The 20,806-nt window shown below is 44.4% G+C and overlaps 1 protein-coding gene across 3 annotated transcripts in view; it reads right to left on the bottom strand.

The window, feature by feature from the left end:
- Positions 1–13,704: 13,704 nt before the first annotated feature.
- ERCC6 (ERCC excision repair 6, chromatin remodeling factor) overlaps positions 13,705–20,806 on the bottom strand; it is a 75,479-nt gene continuing 68,377 nt past the window's right edge. For all 3 annotated transcript variants that reach the window (XM_030847654.2, XM_060286249.1, XM_060286248.1), the window contains 4 exons: positions 20,048–20,749; positions 18,286–18,490; positions 17,554–17,632; positions 13,705–16,412 (listed from right to left, as the gene is read on the bottom strand). In XM_030847654.2, coding sequence (XP_030703514.1) covers positions 15,990–16,412; positions 17,554–17,632; positions 18,286–18,490; positions 20,048–20,749 — 1,409 coding nt within the window. In that variant the 3' untranslated portion in view covers positions 13,705–15,989. The remainder of the gene's footprint in view (positions 16,413–17,553; positions 17,633–18,285; positions 18,491–20,047; positions 20,750–20,806) is intronic.

Here is a 20,806-nt window from a genome sequence, read left to right as displayed (position 1 = left end):
CTGCCTGGGGAGAGAGGTCACCATCAGGAAACCTGAAGCCAAAGGACACTGGGGTGGGGACTGGAAGGCGGCGGAGGCAGGTCCTGGGACAGGCATGAGATCAGGCCTTTCTTTCCCAGGCTGAGGAAGAAGATAGTCAGGAGGCCAAACACCAGGGGCGTCAATACGCTATAGGCCACTGGCTGATTTCTCCCTAAGGCAGAGACATCTAGCAGGGGTCCTCAGGATTCCCTGAACCCACTCAGCTCCTGCACCACCAGGGGCTGCCACCAGCAGATGGGGCACTCTGCTTACACCCCTACAGAGTGGCCATACACCCCGGTTCACAGGTCAGGACTTTAGACTACATGAAAACGGAAGCCCGGATTAACAGGAGAGCAGAGGGAGTTGGAGGAAGGCAGGAAGGGAAAACCCTAGGCAACCCGATCTTGGGGAGCAGAAAAGGGGATGGGGGAGGGCTCTCTGTGTCCCCAGTTCTCCCAGCCCAATTTCCTCAGACTGGGCTGGCAAAGTGTTACCAACCGACGATGCAACTTCTGAGATTGCTGCTGTTATCCTGAGGTCCCATGGAGCCCCCCAACCCAGAGTCGCCCCCAGTGATTTAAGCCGGAGCCAGAAACTGCCACCAGGTGGCACCAAACTGCAAAGACAGTAGCTCCTTCCTCTTCGGCTCAAAATCCTGTACAGACAGCTTCACGTCCACAACTGGAGCCCCAGCTGATTTATCTGTATGTTGCCTGCTCCCACCAAGACCCTGGCACAGAGTGAGGGCTCAGAATATGCGAATGTCTTCTGGTTTCAGGATGGACAGGTGGATGGAGGGAGCTGATTCCCACTGCAGGAGCTGGACGCATCTTCTCCTTCAAGTGGGCACTGCAGATGAAGCTGGGGGTGCACCCCGGGCCTCACACGTAGCTCCAGCTCAAGAACAGGACTTCCCAGCTGCCTCTGCCTCTGGCTCCGTCTGGGTCCACAGCCTGCAGAGAGGGTCTTTATTATACAAATTGGTGGTCTACCTCCATGCCAGGGGGTGAAGAGCAAGAGGATGCTGGGGGTGTCCTAATGGGGCATCTCACGTGGGACGATCAGAGAAGCCCCTCCTGTACCCAGTCCCCACACCAGCCTGGCCAGCTGTCTTACCACCCTCTTCCTGGCTCTCCTCTCTGTCTGGGAAGGCTTTGTCAACTACAAATTGGCATTTTCTACTGACACGTGCCATCTACCTCTACAAGGATTAAATCATGCACCGCTGCAGCTGCTGACTTTCAACACCCCCTGAAAGGAGCTCAGGTGGAGAGCAGAAATGAGGCACTCTGTACTCTGGGAAAAACTGGCAGAACAGGCCTTCAGATAGTTAGATATTTTCAGGAGCCACTTTTATGAGCCCAATTCTTGTATCTCCTCATATCTAGAAAAGCACTAAAATCCTTCATGGTGACAACTGTTCCTCCTGACTAGCAGTAACCTGCATGAGACTAGCAGAAAATTTCATAAAAAATATCTGCTTCATGACCCAGGAGGGCCAGACTATGCTGCCCTCTAGGTGGAGGAATTGACCCCGGGGTTGAGCACATGACCCAAATAAGACAGCCTTTTTCATTCTGAGATAGGAGACAACAAAGTGTCCAGAAGCCTGGAGTACACAGGCGCCGTCTGTGCTGCCTCATGAGAAGAACGTCCCTTAAAGTGAAGTCTTCATAGCAGACAGTAAAGTCCCAAGATGGAGACGGTCAAAGCCCCTATGGAAGTTGGTATCTGTCAATGCAATTGTACCTGAAGCAGCTGCCTCTGGGGTTTCCCAGTGATCGAGGCCAATAAATTCCCTTGCTGCTTAAGCCAGTTTGATGTAGATTTCTGTTACTGGAAATCAGGCATCTTCTAATATATGATGTTACTCAGATCCAGCTGAAGTAACCTCATCCTCTGAGATTTAAATAAAATGTATCTGTATCCCCTTCCCTTTAAAAAAAAAAAAGAAAAAAAATATGTACTTGATTACATGTATTCACTCTTCACCAAAATCACATATATGCTGACCTTCCCCCCCTGCCTCTTTGGAGCAGTTTCTAAGAGCTATCTGGGATGCTGTCTCTGGGCTACAGTCCTCATTTTGCCTCAAATAAAACTTAACTGGCAACTCTCACGCTGCGCATTTTTTTTTAAGTTGACACCTTCAAGCCTCTGGCACTCACATCATCTATTCCCACCTCTAAGTCATCTCTTCAAGAGAAGACTCCCAGGGCTACCACAGCCCCCCTCTCCCCACACCCCCCAACTCTCTGTTTTAATTTCCTTTTTAGCTGTCAAAACCTTCTCGTGTGTTTTATTGGTCCACCTCCCTGCTACCGTGCAAGCTCAGTGGAGCAACCCAGTGTCTAGAACAGCACCTGGAGCACAGCATTCTGCTGACCCAACAAACTCCAGCTCCTCCCCTAGCTGGACCAGTTTCTGGCAGCCCCTGGCCCTTCCCCCACCCCAGCTAGGACTCCCACCACCAGTGAGAGTTCATTACCCCTGAGAAGTGCATCTTTGCACGACAAAGGCAACTTCCCCTTAATTACTCTGCTGATTGTAAGTCTTGAAGTCCTAGATCTGCACCGCCACAATTGCAAACCTCATTCCCTTATGAAGTCCAAGATAAACAAATCTAATATATTTTGTTTTAATTATCGTTGTTTAATGAGCCATAACGAAACTATGGTGAGGGTGCACGAAAGGAGATCATTTAGGGGAGGCACCAGTGCAGAGCTGCTGGTGAGTGAGAGTCTTACCTGCTCTCATCTGCTGTCATCCGGCTGCCTCTCTGTGCCCAGAAACCCGTCACTCACTCATCCCTCTCTGCTTCTGGCTACTCTACTCTTCATGGCCGTGCGCGGGCTTCTCATTGTGGTGGCTTCTCTTGTTGCAGAGCACGGGCTCTAGGCACGTGGGCTCAGTAGTTGTGGCTCGCGGGCTCTAGAGCGTAGGCTCAGTAGTTATGGTACACGGGCTTAGTTGCTCTGCGACATGTGGGATCTTCCCAGACTAGGGCTCGAACCCATGTTCCCTGCATTGGCAGGTGGATTCTTAACCACTGTGCCACCAGGGAAGCCCAGCAGGCAACTTTTAAAATCATTTCTGACAGTCTAAGCCACACACAAAAAAGGCATCTTGCTTTATCTTTCTTTTTTTCATTTTTATGGGGTTAAACAGTTTACTGTACATATATTGCTTCTACTGTACTGTATTTCTTTGGGGTTTGGGGGGTGGGGGCTTGTTTATTTTCCTGTTGCAGGGTTCATGATTCCTACTGGAGGATCAATGATTTGTAAGATCTTTAAATGCAAAAAGATTTCACTCTTCTGTTTGTCATCTGTGTTGCAAATGTTTTTCTTAGTTTATTGTGTGGCCGTGGCTGTGTGTTTACCCAGGACAATCCCACCCCCTCTGGGCTTTCGCCTCGATGAGCCAGGGTTGTCCCCCCACTGCCTTCGTGATGAGTTAGGCAGAGGCAGAGCCCTCATTCCTCAGTCGGGCGCTGGTTGTCTAGTTACCCAGAAAGGGAAACCCCTCCTCCCCAGCCCCCAGGAGGCCCCCAATCTTGCCTACATCAGCCCCATCACTTCCCCTCCATCCTGCACGCCCACAACCCTGTTTTTCCAGACACTTCCTCTATTCTAGTCTTACATTTAGGATCCTGGATCCATTGAATCTTTGTTTCTGCTTAGGAGGGGACTAGAGAAGGAAAAGACAGCCCTGAAGGCTCCCTGCACGACAGCTTGTCTTCCTTGTCGTGTTCACGGAAAGCTTTCTAAACTAGGGGCCAGCCTAGGAGCAGGAAGAGTGAGCGCTGCTTTCAGCATCTGCCGTCCCTCAAGGAAGTGTTTGATGGAGGAATCTGGGGAGGCAGTGTCAGCCGCAGAGAAGGTGGGGGGACCTTGGAAACAGCCAAGGCCTCAGGCAACACTCAGCTCTGCAGAGCCACAACCAGTCACTCACAAGCTGCCCCTGACCTTCCAGAGAGCCAGGGCGCTGGGAACAAGGCACAGTTGCCCCCTCGCACAGGATTTCCCGGCTCAGCCTGACCCTGGTCCTTGGCACACAAAAACCTGGAGGGGAACAGGGGCCCGAGGGGGCTTGTCTGGTCCCCCACTACAGCCAGAGGATTATTTGTAGAAAATGAGTATTGGGGTTGCTTTCATCTATTCAGTCAACAAGCTGTTGCCAGGCTAGAGGGGCCCAGACATGCCCAGAGGCGTCCTGCTGTCAGGGCACCTCCACAGTAAAGCAGCAGAAGGCTCTGCAGATCTAAAGAATCTGTTCCCATTTTGCTCTGCAGACAGCGTGTTCCCATAGACTCATGCCTATGCAGTTGGGTTTTTCCTGCAAGATGATAAGCTTCTGTCTGCGATGGGGATACTGATGGTTGGGAGCTGGGGGACCCACGGGCCAGGGTCTCTGATTGCCAAGCCACTCTGCAGACCCCAGCCCCACAGAAGGTATGAGAGGAGGGTAGAACCCCAGAGCCGTGGAGGGACTGAGCTGGGGCAGGACGCGGCACTGTCAGTCCACGCCAACCCCATCACGATGGACTGATGGAAGAAACAGCCAGGACTGGAACCCGGGTCCGTGGGCTCAGGAGTCATGCCATGAGTGGAGCCTGAAGCTTCATGCCGGCTGGGCAGGCAGGACCCTGCGGGGAAACATGATTAGGAGAGAGGGGAGCGGCCGAGCCCAGGGAGGGCTGGGGAAGGGCTCTGAATGCAGTTTCTACTCCATCTGGGCCAGTGGCCAGCACACCCATGCTTTGGTTCTGCTCATTTGGGACTTTGACTATATTCTCAGTGTGCAAATGGCTGGGACCTAACTGCTTTCATCTCTGATGCCTCCCGTGCCTGTCAGAGGGGCCCGTGACACCCAGCACACTGTCAACCAAGCCCTCACCCACTCAGGCTGAGCGTGAAGCTGTCCTCACCATTGGGCAGGGCCGGCTAGTCCCCCAGGGGGCTCCTTGCCTCTGCTGTTGGTGTAGATGACAAGCAAGGAGTTCCCGTTCTCTTTCCTGTCCACTTTTGGTCGATCTTGCCATAGCTGTCCTTCTGCAGCGTACCCACGTTCTTTGTGGTCAGAACCAGAAAGCTCCTGGTCAAGGCCTTCTCCTGGATGCAGACAGACACCCAGAGACAGCAGGGTCCCAACAGGTAGGAATCAAACAGGATGGCCCTGCGACCGCACCACCCGGGTGCAAACTCTGGGTCTTATTAGCTGAATGGTGTTTTTCCCCCAATGGTTAGCATTTAATGGGAACTTTCTACGTGCCAGGCACTTGATATTTTGCATTATCTGAAACCAGTCTTCACAGTAGCTTCAAGAAGTAGGCGCTATATTTATCCCCGTTTTACATATAAAGAATCTGAGACTTAGAAATAAGATGTGTTGAGATAAGTTAATTTCTTCAATATGCACCAGTTCTCCTTAAGACAAACCAGATGGGCAAGCTATGGTTTTCCACCTAAGCAGACCCAAGCCAGTGCATGTTTTTAATGGAAAGACAATCCCAATAAACATTTTATCTTTGAATATTAGCAATGGAAGAGACCTTAAATTTCATTCAGTGCCACAACCCACACCCCAGATTAAGAAAGTAGAGATCAGCATCCTGGTCACCATCACAGACTTGAGTTACTGCAGCACCAAAGAGCCCTGCCCCACCAAATGGCCTTTTGTGCCTCAGTTTGCCCATCTGTACAATGGCTACAAGAATGGTATAAATCTCATAGGCTTGCTGAGAACATTAAGTTCCTTTGACTTGATATGAATGAGCTATTTTTCTTAGCCCAAGCCAACTTCCCCACGAGCTGGGCATTCCCAGCATTCAGTGTTTTGGGGGGACGCCAAAGTGCCCCTTGGTGTTCAAAACCAAGTCCAGTACAATGTGGTCTGGGGTTTTCCTGACTTCATTCATCCTTTTCCCACCTTCGCAATGTGATACAACAAATTCAGTGCATAATATTGACTTCATATTTTTCTATAAATCATATCACTTTGGTTACCCAAAATTTATTTTAAATAAACACTTTAAAGCACTATTATAAACCCAGTATCTTTGTGTTCCTGAGGATAGACTGAAAATAAATATGGAATACAAATGATACTCCAACAGCAATGAGCATATAACGTGTTTGGTTTTTCAGTACCATTCCCCACTAAAACAGGAGTCGGGCTTGCAAATGCTATGTAAGTTTGAAATTGTTTCAGAATAAAAAGAAAGAGAGAGAGGTGGGGGGGAACACGACTCAGAGGAATGGCTGATTCCAACTCAAGAGGAGAAAAGTACACCCTGAGCCTGAACTATCTTGCTGTGCCAGGAGGGAAGGAAATAGCCAAAAACTATGGGAACACGTCAAAAAGCTATAAGAGCTCACTCACTTAACGCAGCTCCGGGTCAAGACTGGGAATGTCTGAGCGTCAAACTAAATGATGATACTAATGGATTATAATCTACTGAACAAAATAAATTCCATAAGTCCATTCTTCTCTAAATAAATAAGCAGGGACAGCTCTTCCTTCCAATGAATGCCAATAATAAATCTAGAAGGAATGATGAAGTTCGAAGGTCCTCTGGCAACCATCATAGTCATCACGGATCCAGGCAAATCTCATCAATGAAGGTTAAAAACAGTGGGCAAGGATTTGATGAGGAACAAGATAGCCATATAATCTCAAAAGCAGCTCCCCACAAAATACTTAACGAGCTTACAGAGGGGGGTAAAGAGTAACATAGACGGAAGGAGCCCGGGGGGAACCCATCTTCCCCAGGTGGTCAAGGTCAGCATGACCAATATGGGGTCAGAAGCTCATCAAGCCTGCCAAGGCCATGCCCTGAGGGGACAAGACACCACCTCTGCTAAAGATGCTTCACCAAACCCTCATCGTAAGCAAACACCCCACAGACCCAAACTGAGAGACATTCTGCAATGTCCAAATTGTGAGGGTCATGAAAGCCAAAGAAAGGTGGGACTACTCCACTTAAAGGAGACTAAAAGAATGAATGACCAAAGGCAGTGTGTGGTCTTGGACAGGCGGGTGGCAGGAGCTGCAGAGGACAGAGTGGGGCAGCTGATAAAATCCGAATATGGCCTTCATATCAGATCATAGTATTGCATCAAAGTTAAATTTCTTGCCTTTGATAACTGTACTGTGGGTATCTAAGAGATTGTCCTTGTTCTTAGGAAAAGCACACTGAAATATTTAGGGGTAAAGGGGCATGTATACAACTTACATTCAAATGTTCAGGAAAAAGTGTGTGTGTGTGTGTGTGTGCGTGTGCACAAGCAAATGGGGCAAAAATGTAAACAGTTGGTGAATCTAGGTCAAGGGAGTTCTCTGACATTCTCATAACTTTTCTGTAATGTTGAAATTATTTCAAAACAGCAAGATTTTTAAATTAAGGGTATTTATCCCTGTGCTGACCCAGATCCTCTGCCTTGGGCATCATCAAAAGAGTGAAAAGAGAAAGTGGCTGACTGCCGCCCTGCAGCCCAGCACCTGCGTGTGGTGTCCAGGGACACCAGAGCCTAACCTGGACACCTGGGAACTGGAGTCAGAGCAGCCTGGGTGGTGTTGGAGGAGGTCCATCTGAGACAATGCACATGAAGTGGCAGCAGTGCCTGGCACATAGCACATTCCACGCTGCTTCCCTGGGCACCCAGCCCCTCCAGCCCAGAGGGCTGAGGCCCCCTCCACCACTTACATCCAGGTGACACCAGATAGCAGCCAGCCAGGGGAGGTCAGGGGCAGGTCCATGACTGAAAGGAGGAGACCTCCCTCCAACTATGGGGGGATCCCAGGACCTGAGGGATTTCCACCAGGGACACAGCAACCCTGCCATGAGCTGAGCCCACATTCGCAAAAGCTCCACATAGCACCAGTATGAAATTAGACCCAGATGCCTAGAAACGCCACGCCAGCCAGGGAGCTGGCCTCTTCCTTTCCAGGGAATGCAAAGGTCTCTGACCTGGGAATCCTTCCAGGAAACTGATCCAGAATGAGAAGGGAGAGAAAACTGTCATGCATGGAAATGTCCACCAGTATTATTTATAACAGGAGAAAATGGGAAACTGATGTTAAATAATGATACATTAAGTTGATAAAAATGGTATAAACCTCATAGGCTTATTTATTTAATAAATGAAATAAATTATGATATATCTGCATATGACAATATTATGTGACCAAAATAATTCTTTTTTTTTCCAAAAGAATTCTTAACATGGGAAAGTGATTAAATGAAGACACCAAATGAAAAAATATATGTAATATAATCTGTTATTAAAGGTATTCAGGGGCTTCCCTGGTGGCGCAGTGGTTGAGAGTCTGCCTGCCGATGCAGGGGACACGGGTTCGTGCCCCGGTCCGGGAAGATCCCACATACCGTGGAGCGGCTGGGCCCGTGAGCCATGGCCGCTGAGCCTGCGCGTCCGGAGCCTGTGCTCCGCAACGGGAGAGGTCACAACAGTGACAGGCCCACATACCAGGGATCGAACCCTTGGAAGCACGGAGTCCTAACCACTGGACCACAGGGAAGTCCCTACGTTCTTTTTTTTTTTTTTTTGCGGTACGCGGGCCTCTCACTGCTGTGGTATCTCCCGTTGCAGAGCACAGGCTCCGGACGCGCAGGCTCAGTGGCCATGGCTCACGGGCCCAGCCGCTCCGCGGCATGTGGGATCCTCCCAGACCGGGGCACGACCCCGTGTCCCCTGCATCGGCAGGCGGACTCTCAACCACTGCGCCACCAGGGAAGCCCCCCTACCTTCTTTCTTTACCCTTAGAGAACAGATTAATGGTGCATACTGTTGACACATAATAAACATGACCAAATGATTGAGAGAGGGGGAGGAGGAGGAAGGGGGAATAAGGGAAGGAAGGTGCATTGGGGGACTTGATAAATTCACCCCAGAAACACACAGCACCTGCCCTCAATGCACACTGTGCCACCTTGATGCCCCCTGCTGAGGATGCCCACCCTGTCTCCTTCAGAAGAAGGCCCATGTGGCCTGAGGAGCTGCCCTCCATGGCATCCCTCTCCCCATGCTCTCCCCAATTAACTTGAGAGCCAGAGCATTACCTGAGCCAGGCTTTAGACCAGACATCTAGGTCCTGCTGCCTCTGCTCCCACTGGCTGTGGGCAAACTGAGAGCTCAGGGGAAATGCATCTAGACGGGCCTAAGCTGGTTATCCCTTCCCAGACACTCTCCTTGTGGGCCATCTGCTCCCCTGGCAGGCCCAGCTTGCCTGGGGTCATGGTGGGCCTTGTCATGGGCAGGAGTCCCGTGTGGATGACGGAGTTTAGAGCGTGGCACTCAGAACTTCTGGGGTTTGCCTTCTGAGTAGATGTTGAAGAAAAAGTGGACTGGACTACAGGTGCTGCAGATTGGGAAGGGGGGGTGGGGCAGGAGTCACTGCCCTTTGTTCTCTCCCTTGGGTGGGGTTGGGTAATGAGAAGGATAAGGCAGAGGGTGGCTGGGTCAGTGGAAGAGAAGTGATAGGTCTCGGGGGGTGTTCAGTCCCCCAAAACCAGGGAGCCTGGCCTCACTCCTCACTCCCCTTCCCCTTTAGTATTTCTTACTAGGTAGCAACAAATTTTGCTTTTGTTTATCTGGGCAAGTTTTTATTTCGCCTTCATTTTTTAATAACTTCGCTGGTAAAATGATTCTAGGTTGATAGTTTCTTTCTTTGAGGACTTTGTTATCCCTGTCTTCTGGCCTCTGTTGTTTGCTGAGAAGTTAACTGTTAATCATATTGAAGTTCCCTTGTAAATGATGCATCATTTTTCATCCGCCACTTTCAAGATTTTGTCTTTGATTTCAGCAGTTTCACTGATGTGCCAGTGAGAGCCTTCGCATTTAGTTCACTGAGCTTCATGGAGTTTTTAAAAAATAAATTTGGGATATTTTCAGGCATCATTTCTTAAAATATTTTTTCTCCTCTTTTCTCTCTCTCCTTCCAGTACTCCCATTATGCGTATATTGGTGCACTTAATGGTGTAGCACGTTTCCCTTTGGCTTTGTACTTTTTTCTTCATTCTTTTTTCTCTGTTCTTTGGAGAGTATAATCTCTATCCATCTATCTGCAAATTGCCTGAATCTTTCTTCAGCCAGTTCAAGTCTAGTGAATTTTTCACTTGTTATTATGCTTATTATATGTTTATATATATGTTTATATATTATATGTTATATGCTTATTATATGTTATTATACTCCATGAATTTAGCCCCTGCAACTTGGAGCTGGAGGGGATGAGAAATGCTGCCAGCATGCCCTCCCAGTGAGATACTGTATCCCTGGATTGGGAATTGCAGGAAGGAGCCACATTTTCTTGGCTAAACCTTCCTGGATCACAGACTCTGTCATCACACTGAGATGAGGAGGAAGCAGGGAAGGAATAGGTCGTGGCTCAAGAGTCACAGACTTCTGCTGTTCTTACCAAGGTTTAGTAGATTTTCTTGACTGTCTCTTCATTTACAATATACCCTTAGGATTATTTCCAGATATATTCAATTTTCTGGGGGAGGGAGGGGGTGTGTGTCTTCTGGAATTTTGTCCAGTTATAGTCATTTTCCGGATTGCACTACTGCAGGGTCCTTCACACTGCCATTCTGTCAGTAGAAGTCTAAAAGATGTTTTAATTTTGGAAAATTACTGTGTACTTTACAACACCGAGAGAGATTTAAAGGAGAAAAACTACACAATTAAATCAATAGTGCAGAAAAAGCATTTAATAAAATTCAGCACTGGATTCAGGATTGGAAAGAGCACTTCTTTTTTTTTTTTTAATTTATTTACTTTATTTTTGGCTGCATTCGGTCTTCGTTGCTGTGCGTGGGCTTTCTCTAGTTGCAGCGAGCGGGGGCTACTCCTTGTTGCAGTGCGTGGGTTTCTCATTGCGGTGGCTTCTCTTGTTGAGGAGCACGGGTTCTAGGCTCACGGGCTTCAGTAGTTGCGGCACGTGGGCTCAGCAGTCAAGGCTCGTGGACTCTAGAGCGCACGCTCAGTAGTTGTGGCGCATGGGCTTATTTGCTCCACGGCATGTGGGATCTTTCCGGACCAGGGCTTGAACCTGTGCCCCCTACACTGGCAGGCAGATTCTTAACCACTGTGCCACCAGGGAAGCCCAGAAAGAGCATTTCCTTAACCTGACAGAGATCATCTGCCAGAAAGCTACAGCAACTGCGTATTTAACGGTAAAACTTTAGAAGTCAGGAATAAGGCAAGGATGTCAACGTTGTCAATTATATTCGTTATCATATTGGAAATACATGGTGGAAGTATTGAAACAGAAGAAATACAATTGGCATTATTTGCAGCTGACATGATTGTAACACACAGGACAATTTACAGACTTACTGGGGTTAATAAGAGTTCAAGCAAGGTTGCTAAATACAAGACCAATACGTAAAATCCAACAATACTCTTATAAACTAGAAAATGTGATTTTAAAAATGTTACTTACTATAGCAACAAAAACTGTAGGATAATTAGGAGATAATGTAAGATGTGCATGACCTTATAAAAGTGAAAGACATAATGGAATTATGCTTTTATAATATGTATTATAAACAGAGTGGTATGCCCTATTCATAGATGAGAAACTCAGTAAACAATCCTCCCTAAGTAATCTGTACAGTCATTAAAATTTCAAAAACAACGACAAAATCCAAATGTGACAAGCTGATCCCAAACAAAGGTTCAGGAACTAAGAAATTTTTTGGAAGATGAGGGGAATCATTCTACCATATATGATTGCCAATTATAAAGCTACAATTATTAAAAGTGGGTTATTGGCAAAGTTAAGTAAGTGGACCAATTTAACAGAGTACAGAGCCCAGAAACATTCCCATAATTACATGGAAATTAGATATAGTGATAGAGGAAGGCTTACAAGTCAGGAGGGAAAGGATGAACTATTTTTTTAAAAGGTGCTAGAAAAAGCAACTATCCACATGGTGTTTACAAGAGAATTCATGAGAATGTAATCAAGACTTTAGGTTAGGAAAGGGGTTCTTAAATAAGGAAAAAAATGAAACATGAAAAGACTGAATTTGACTATATTTAAATTAAAAACTGTATGATAAACATCATAAAAAAGTTCTGTGTTCTAATCCTCCATATTTTCATGCAAAAGTAAAAAGCTCCCTCACAAAACTAAAAATCTATAAAATAGCTGAATAAACCTAATATGAAATGTGCAAGACCTTCATGAAGCAAGTTATTAAAATTTTATCCAAGAATATAACATACTCTAATAAAATGAGGCCTACCATGATGCTAATGGGAAAAACTACATTAATTAAAAGAAGTCTATTATCCTCAAATTAATGTATAAACTAATACAATCCCAATCAAAAGAGCAACACAATTTTAGTGGAACTTAATAAACCGATTCTAAGATTCACCTGAAACAAAATGCACAAGAATAAGACAATGAAGAGGGGGTAAAAAGGAAGGGAAACATGCTTATAGATAGCAAAACACTGTACAAAGTTGGACAGGGAAGTGTGTGTTCAGTAGAATAGAATCTAGATCCACTGTCCAGAAACAGACAATTTAGCATATGATAAACTAGGCATTTCAAATGGATGGAGAAAAGATTGGACTATTCAATAATAGTAGGAACGACTGCCTTTTCATTTTTGTTTGGGAAAGAGGGTCACCCCTAAGAGAGAAAATGATCTATAGTGAAACTAGGCCAACATAACATGAACAAGCAACTTGTAATGGAGGATCTAGAAATGGCCAAAAAACATGGAAATGTTTAGTTTTATAAGTAATCAGGGAAATTCAAGCTAAAACAAGGTATTTTCAACCACAATATTGTTTAGGAAAACAAACTTCCGAGATTGATACGGCCTACTGTTGGCAAGGGTGTGGAGAAATGGTCCTTTTATGGAGTATGAATTGAAGGAAGTACTTTCACTACAACCATTAAAATAAAAAATCCACCTAATTTCAACTCCAGCAATTACATGAAGGTTGAGCTATATTTAGAGGAACGAAAGGATGTGTTGTATATAACGTTAAATGAAAAGTTAATAGTTGCAAAATAATAAAGATGATAATCCCATTTTTGTAAATCACATATAAAACAAAAGAGCTGCTGTAACAAAAAGACTCCAAAAGACAGTGGTTTAAACAAGTCAGGAATTTATTTTGCTCTTAAGTTAACGGGTGAAAGGGAAGCAGTTCAAGACTGGCAGGCCAATGTCTCCATCCTCAGCACACGACCTCTCCCCACCGCATGTCACTGCTAAAGCTCCCACAGGCATCTCGGCCAGCACAAAGGGGAATGCCGAATGGAGTGGACACCCAGTTCCTTATTTAAGGGCCCAGTCTGGATGTTCTCTTTGTAGCCCATTGCCTGGTCACGTGGCCACAATTAACCATAAGGGAGGCTGGCAAGTAGCGTCGTGAGCTGAGCAGCCACGTGTCCAGGTAAAAAGCAGGAATCTTATCAGTAAAGGAGAAGGGGAAAGCAGACATTACAGCAGCAGTCTCTGCTGCACGCATCTGTAAAGGCATGGAAAACAGCCTGGAAGAATACACACCAAACACAGTACTTATCTCTGGAACACGAACAAGAGGGGGTGGGGAGGCAGAGTACTGCTTGAAAGTTTTTAAAGAGTGATAGTATATTCATGTATTAACTAAGGAATTTTTAAAATTTCACAAAATTTTAAAATCCTTTATTGTAGCTTAATACCAATATAACATTTTAAATACATTATCTATATTGTACAAAGCTTTTAAAGTTCCAAAAGTTAGATATTATCTACATGAAAAAGTTACTCTATGTTGTTAAAACCATGACTTAGAGCATCTTCCTCTAAGTCTCTCCACCCAGAGGCACGATGACGATGTTTACAGATATCCATACTGAGACACAGGCAAGGCAGTGACTACCCAAGGTCTCAGCTGGTGGCAGAGCTGAGACAAGACCTGGAGTGAAGGCCACCTTGCTGTGACTGTATCATAACTTTTGCTGGCATTTTCTACTTGATGAGAAGGCTACAACTTCCCTAGCTTGGTAGAGTTTAGGTTTCACACAACAGAGCCAGGATGCCAAAGCACTTCACACTCGTGAACTGCTTTGGTACTTTAATCCGAGAACAAAAGGGATGCAATTTTCTTAATTGAAATGATGATTACATTTCAATTAATGACTTGATTACAAAAATAAAAATTAAAAAAGAACCTCCCAGAAACAAAAGTCATTAATTTTGACTCCCTTCTGAGCCAAGTAGTCAAGTTTAGGATGTACTGACCTGTTTAAAAGTCTCTATTATTTCTAGATAATGATGGCAGAATGAAGAAAATAATAGAATGTTCTTCCTCTAATACCGAACCACTTTAAAAACAGAATAAAATAAAAAAGCCAGAATCCAAAAAAAGAAGCAGAAAATTCTGGTGGGAATTATGACTCTGACAATGTCATCTCCTAATCTAAGGGGAAGGATTCATGGCCCAAGCTATTTAACAAAATCTCAGAACAGAAAAGTAAAACCCAAGTCCTCCAACCAAAAGCTGCATGCTGCCCAGCAGAGGCTCTCCCCGACCTCCAAACCCACACCCCTTCTCCCTGGGTGGCAGGGAAGAGCATACAGATCTGGACTCAGCTGCCTGATTTTAGCATGAGCTAGATGTAAAGAAACAGCATGGGAAGAAGGAGAGCACAATACAGAAAAATCAGAAAGAGTGAAAACAGCAGGCCAGAGGAAACAACTCTAAGAAACAAACTGCACCGTGACAGCTCTAGAAGACATTTAAGGAAGCCAATGAACTTCAGAAAACAGGACTTCAGAGCTGTGATGATAAAACAATGACAAGGAAAGAAAAACAACGCTAAGAAAACAAACTAAGGATCAAAACAACATCATCACAAAACTCTAAACACATGAACAACAGCCAGAAACAGATGCAGCTGAAAACCAAACCTCTAAAACAGGAGAGTCACAGCAAACGGAAAGGGAAAAGGGAAATGAAGATGACTGGACAGAAGGAGAACAATGATGTCTGATATAAAGTTACCAGCATCCTTAGAAAGACAGACAATGAATAAGGTAAAAAAGGTTCAAAGTTCCCGCCCAGGATGTAAGCAGAGAGAGGGCTGGAATGGTGCTATGTGGTGATGATGGTATATCCGGGTGTGGTCTGGAGCAACGTCCGTGTGCGTGTGTGTGTGCGTTGGTGGTTTTATTTGTATCTACTTTTGGTTCTGCTTGAGTTTTTTTTTTAAAGATAACATATATTTTCCTAAAACCACTATTCACTATGCGGGGGGGAAAGGTGCCCTTTGCTTAAAATAAAGCCACTGTAAACTGAGAAAACTACAAGTTTCTGAAAATACATGTCTCATCATTTACTATCAAGCTATTCCATGCTTTACTAATAAAAATACCTGTCAATTTAACAGTACCTTAACAGAAGATCGTTTAAAGGCAACTAATAGGACTCAAAAGGTAACAAGTCTGATCTCTTTTTTGGGTGGCAAATGATCGATTTAAACATTTAAAAGCTAGGTACCAAAAACAATTCTGTTATCAGATACTGATGAACTGATTTACCGAACAGGTCTAACTGAATATAAGACATGATTTTAGCACCAATAAAAAGAATTCTTGAGAGTTCTGGTCTATAAACTTCTAAATGAGTAGTACGTATTCCCTGACAGCATCTTCTGGGTAAAAGAACAAATGTGTTCCAAGGATTAACAGTTAGGTCCCTGATTTCATAATTAATTTTGGAAAAAAAAAAAAAAAAGAAATCCAGGTATTTTTTACGTTTCAGAGAAGAACTTCTTCCTCCTTAGAGTTTTAATTATGAGGTAGCTATCATTCAAAGTAAACATCAAATGCAGTCAACTTCCATTAACCAAACATGATTATTAATCATAAGATTAATAATCAGAAATTTCCACTAGAAAAAGTCAATTTAAAGTTCAGAAGGTAACATTGATTAGCAGTATTCTGGCTTGAGTTTCCAAATTCCTTCACCACCTGAAGTTCTATGAAAAGTGCACAGATTTCTCAATAGTTCTCGAAAGACACAAGACTGTGATGCTGATAACTTGGATTCAAACTCCTGCAGTATCTCCCGAGTGCTGGCCTGGCCATCAACTTGGGCCTGAAAGGCAATGAAGTTTCTCATTTCTACCAGAAGGTCATCGTGTTCCATGCTGGAAGGCGGAGGAGCAGAAGCCTCTGGAAGGCACCCACTTTCACTTTCTAAGCGCTCTGGCAAAATTAGGTGGTTTCTAGCTCTCATCTTAGCCAACAGTGAGGACGAAGTGAGGGCCCCGGATGAAGGCTCTGCATCTTCAACTTTTCCTCTAAAATGCTCCAAAACATTGTCTTTCCCATCCTTTTTCATAGTGCTGTCCTGGAGAAAGAAGACCAGTGCATCGATATATTTAATCTCCAGTTTACGCTCCCACTACTTATTTCTCCAAAGGCTCTGAGGGGCCATAAGATAACACACATGCCCAGGGCACTGAGGTTGATGGAGAATGGATGATACACCGTCTAATGCAAAGGGAAAGGAGGAGAGTCAAGTGTCTAAATGCACCCACTCTTAGAAAACATTTCCTAAAAAACCCAAAACTACACTATCTGCTTCGTCACCATCCTGAGGGACGGGAGTGGAGGGAGCGCAGAGAGGGTGGGGCCAGGCTTCCGAAGAAGGCTTCTAGGGAAACCTGTCTCCAGCAGGTACGAGCTCTGTGGGCATTTACTGTTCTTCCTCCCAAATTTTCCCTGATCTGAGCACCGTGGGATAAGGAACAATATCAGAGCTGTACTTCCTTCACTTTTAAATCTTTTTACTACTTTACACCTCATGTGAGTTTCCTTAGAACAGCTACATAAATCTAGTTTTTCTTCACATTCCTACTGCTAAAAGAACATAACACAGGAAGTCAAAAAAAAAAGGTTCTCTATTCCTAAATGTGTTCATATTAACCTAAAACAGGAATCTGAACCTGGGAGTTTTCAAATTTTATAAGTAACATGACCCTTAAGCAGAAAAAAACAAAGTATTAAATGATAAGAGCATGGCCTACTATTTACTCTCAGTGAAGCACTCAAGGCCTTCGGGGTTGTAGAACAGGCAGAGAAGGGCACAGTGCTCTGGCAGCTAGGAAATTACAAACAACATTCAATAAAGGCCCTCTAGACCTTTAGTCTAGAGGGCAGTGGTCCTTGGAGCTAGTACTTCACCTCCGGATGGGGCAGGCGGTATGAGCAGCAACTCACACATCACCCATCCTTATATGAACTTTGGGAAGACAAAACAGAGATTCTACTATGGATCTTGGGTTAAAGACTTTGTCTTTTCTAGGAAGTTCGCTGGCCCTTTTAAATTCACACAAAAGTACTTCATAAATGCATGAAAGTGCATACAATGTAAACATCAGATGTCATTATGCCAGTGACGCTCTTCACATGCAGAATCGAGTGAAGTTTTCATGGCAATTCAGTTAAGTAGATCTCACAAATGAAAAGCTGATAGGCTATCAGATTACCTGGCATTTCTCCTTTGGAGACGTTGAAGAGGGATGCTGCACAGAGAAGCTGGAGTTCCTTTTCTGACCAAATCTTCTCCTAAATACGGAAGAGAGTCATAGTTGATAAAATGTAACTTTGTGACTTACAGATGAGAATGCCCTTCCAACAACTAAACTCCTCTTGGAGCAATTTTCTTCTGCACGGTTATTCTCTCACAGCCATGATGCTTCTGCTCCATCAGCCATGGTGCTTCTGCTCTATCCCCTGAGATTCCCGTACTTTACTCTCCTAGTAAAGTAGTAGAAATTATTACTGCATCTCAAGTAAAAACCACTCAATATCCTTGCTCAACTTACTACCCTTGAATTCTAGGTAGGGAAACTATTCTAAAAGAGCACACTGAATACCATAGTAATTACTGATTGCTGAAACCTAGCTAATCATCTTATTAAAGTTGAATCGTTATTCTATACCTCTTACTATTTTTTATGACATCATCTCTTAAGCAAAACAGATTTCTCCTTTCCCTGAAAAATCAGCTTTGGAAAGGAGGGAATGAAAGCAAAGAAGAAGGTAAGATGATAAAAGTCTTTCCCCAAGTCACATACATCTGGCTGACCCAATCCCTCCCTGAGAGATTTTCTATTGCTTCAGATAAACAGGAGGAGGTATCCCCGCCTGCCCTGATTTTATTTCCAGCCCAGCAGGTTTGGCCTCCTCACAAGTATGGCAGGGTGGCAACCTCTTACTTTCTTCCTGCTGGTGTACCAGCCACCCCCCTGTGGCCGGTCCAGGTGGGAACACCAGATGCTGCTCCCAGACACCGCTGCCGAGAGAGTCTCAGTGCTTTGAGGGCATCCTGGGCCACACGGTTGGCCTCTGCCTCCACCAGCACGTAGTCTGGACTGGCTCCGTCCATGATGGCATCATGCTTCATGATGCTGTGCACACCCACTGGCAAGAGCAAAGGAAACAGTGAACATGTTATTTCAGCTCGTACACAATCACACGTTTTCTTCTGTATAGGCTAGTGTGTTGTGGGTAGAGGAAACATCATGAACGTTTTTAGCTGCTATTCCCCCGTGATCACCAGGACCCAGGAACTTTTACAAATGCTGCTGCTCTTCACCTGCATCTCTACCCGATGAGGGAGGGATTATCAACTGTCACTGCTTTGTATAATCAAAGCATAATGCTTTAATAATCACACTTCAACATAAACTCTTCACTGTCACCTGGAAAACTTTAAAATCTTCTACTAATATATTCTCTATTGAAGGGGGAAAATATACAAATATAAAATAAAACTACAGAATTTCTAAAAAGTAATGATGATGGAAACACTACATATCAGAAGAATCCAATGCAGTCATCAGTGGAAAATGCATAGCCCTAAATATTTCTATCAATAAAAATGAAAGAACAAAAATAAATACACTCAATTCCAAGTCGAACAGTTTTATAAAAATTAAGACCAAAAAAACTCATCAAAACAACAACAAAAACAAAAGCAACAGGAAGAAAATACTGAAGATAAAAGCATAAATTAATGAGGTAGAGGACAACCATGGATCTAATTAATAAATCAAAAACCTGGTTTATTGGGGGAAAAAAATCACAAAATAGACAATCTACTAGCTTAACCTGACAAAGGAAACGGGGGAAAAAATATACAAAATTAGAAATGACAAGGGGGAAATTATCTTGAAACAGAAGCCGATTTTAAAAAAATTATTACAAGAGTATTTTCTATGCCTCCATGCAAATAAACTTGAAAATTAGACAAGACAGATAATTTTTCTTAGGAAAATAGACCAGGAACTATAGAAAAAAATAGAGCAAGTTACCAATGAACTACCTTACAAGAAAGCATCAGGCCCAGATGGTTTCCTTCTGAGATGCCATACGTTAAGCCTGCTTTCCTGAACAGAAACCCATTCAGCAATCTTTGGAAACTCAAGGCTGTCACCTTGGGAACACAATGACTGGTGAGACCTGAGTAAGACAGTCCCAGGGATGACTAATTTTTGCAGGCTGGCTGGTCCCTCCAGGGTCCTGAGCAATTGTTGAGTCTGCTTTCCTAATTTTTCTCCCTTGATATTAGCTACCAGCTTTCCTACTTCCAGAGTGCCTGCCTCTGGCCATGCCCCTGTGTCTCTCTCCCATGATCTGTCACTTTACTCTCCTGTGTTTGTTAAATCAGATAAATATAGCATGCAGAGAAATCATCTATGAATGTTCAGGTAGTACAAATCTATTTTAAGCATTGCACCCCCCTGTATGTGGTTAGAAGTCGAGTCCTATTGTTCTCCCAAGGTTCAAATTCTCCTATGAAAGAGAGGTGAAAATGATTTTCAAAAATGTCAATACATTTCAAATCTGAGTTTTAGAAGGAAAAATACTTCCAGTTGAGCACACACTCTGCACTGTCAGAAAAGGCTGCTTCCGCTAGAAGTGGCCCCCTCATTTCTATTCCTAGCACACCTGTGGCAAGGTCAGCAAAAGGAGTACCTGATTTTCTGAAAAGCTTTTCCAGGACGTAGTCGTCATGGCTGCGTTCCTTGGGCTCGCTCTCATTTTCATTGTCCTGCCTCCGGTACTGCTTCTTCTTCACCAGGTGCGGAATTCGAGTTCCCTCAAACTTGGCATCTCTGCGGTGCTTAGAGCTCTTAAGCTTTTGCTTCGGCCTCAGATGTTTCTCCAGGGTCTTTTCTTCTGCCACATGATGTTTCGTTTTCGACTTGTGCTTATAAAAATTATTTTCTGTTTGCTCATTCTCCCAAAGAGGTTCTGTTTGAACCCGGCAGCCTTCTCTTTTATCAGAAAGACCCTCCTTTTCATCGATGCTTTCCTCACCAGACATCCTGTACATTTTGCTGATTCTTGGAGAATCTGAACCTTCCCCGTTTCCATGAATCACTGAGGAATCCTGCAGTCTGGACACTGCATCTGTCTGTTCTCCAAGCCTCTCACTGTTAGTTAGACTACAAGATGTTTGAGGGGCATCTTTCAAAGGATCACCTAGATTAGAAGTTACTGCGTTCACTTCAGGTCCTATAGTTGTAGATTTCTCTTCAGATGACATGGCAACGTTTGCAGATGTGTTAGAACCAGGGAACTTTTTACCTACTGCAATGTTCTGGTCTGTTCCAAAAGCCGGTTGAAGTTTTCTTTTTAAATGGCGTTTGGGTGTCTGAACATCTGAACCAGTTCCTGTGAAAGGGAAAAACATGCTAGTGTTATACTGCATAATGCTTATGTATTTCGTTA

This window comes from Globicephala melas, chromosome 16, assembly GCF_963455315.2.
Source record: "Globicephala melas chromosome 16, mGloMel1.2, whole genome shotgun sequence".
NCBI classification, from domain to species: domain Eukaryota; kingdom Metazoa; phylum Chordata; class Mammalia; order Artiodactyla; family Delphinidae; genus Globicephala; species Globicephala melas.
Note: the sequence above shows the minus strand (reverse complement) of the source record. Positions and strands in the feature narration are given on the sequence as shown.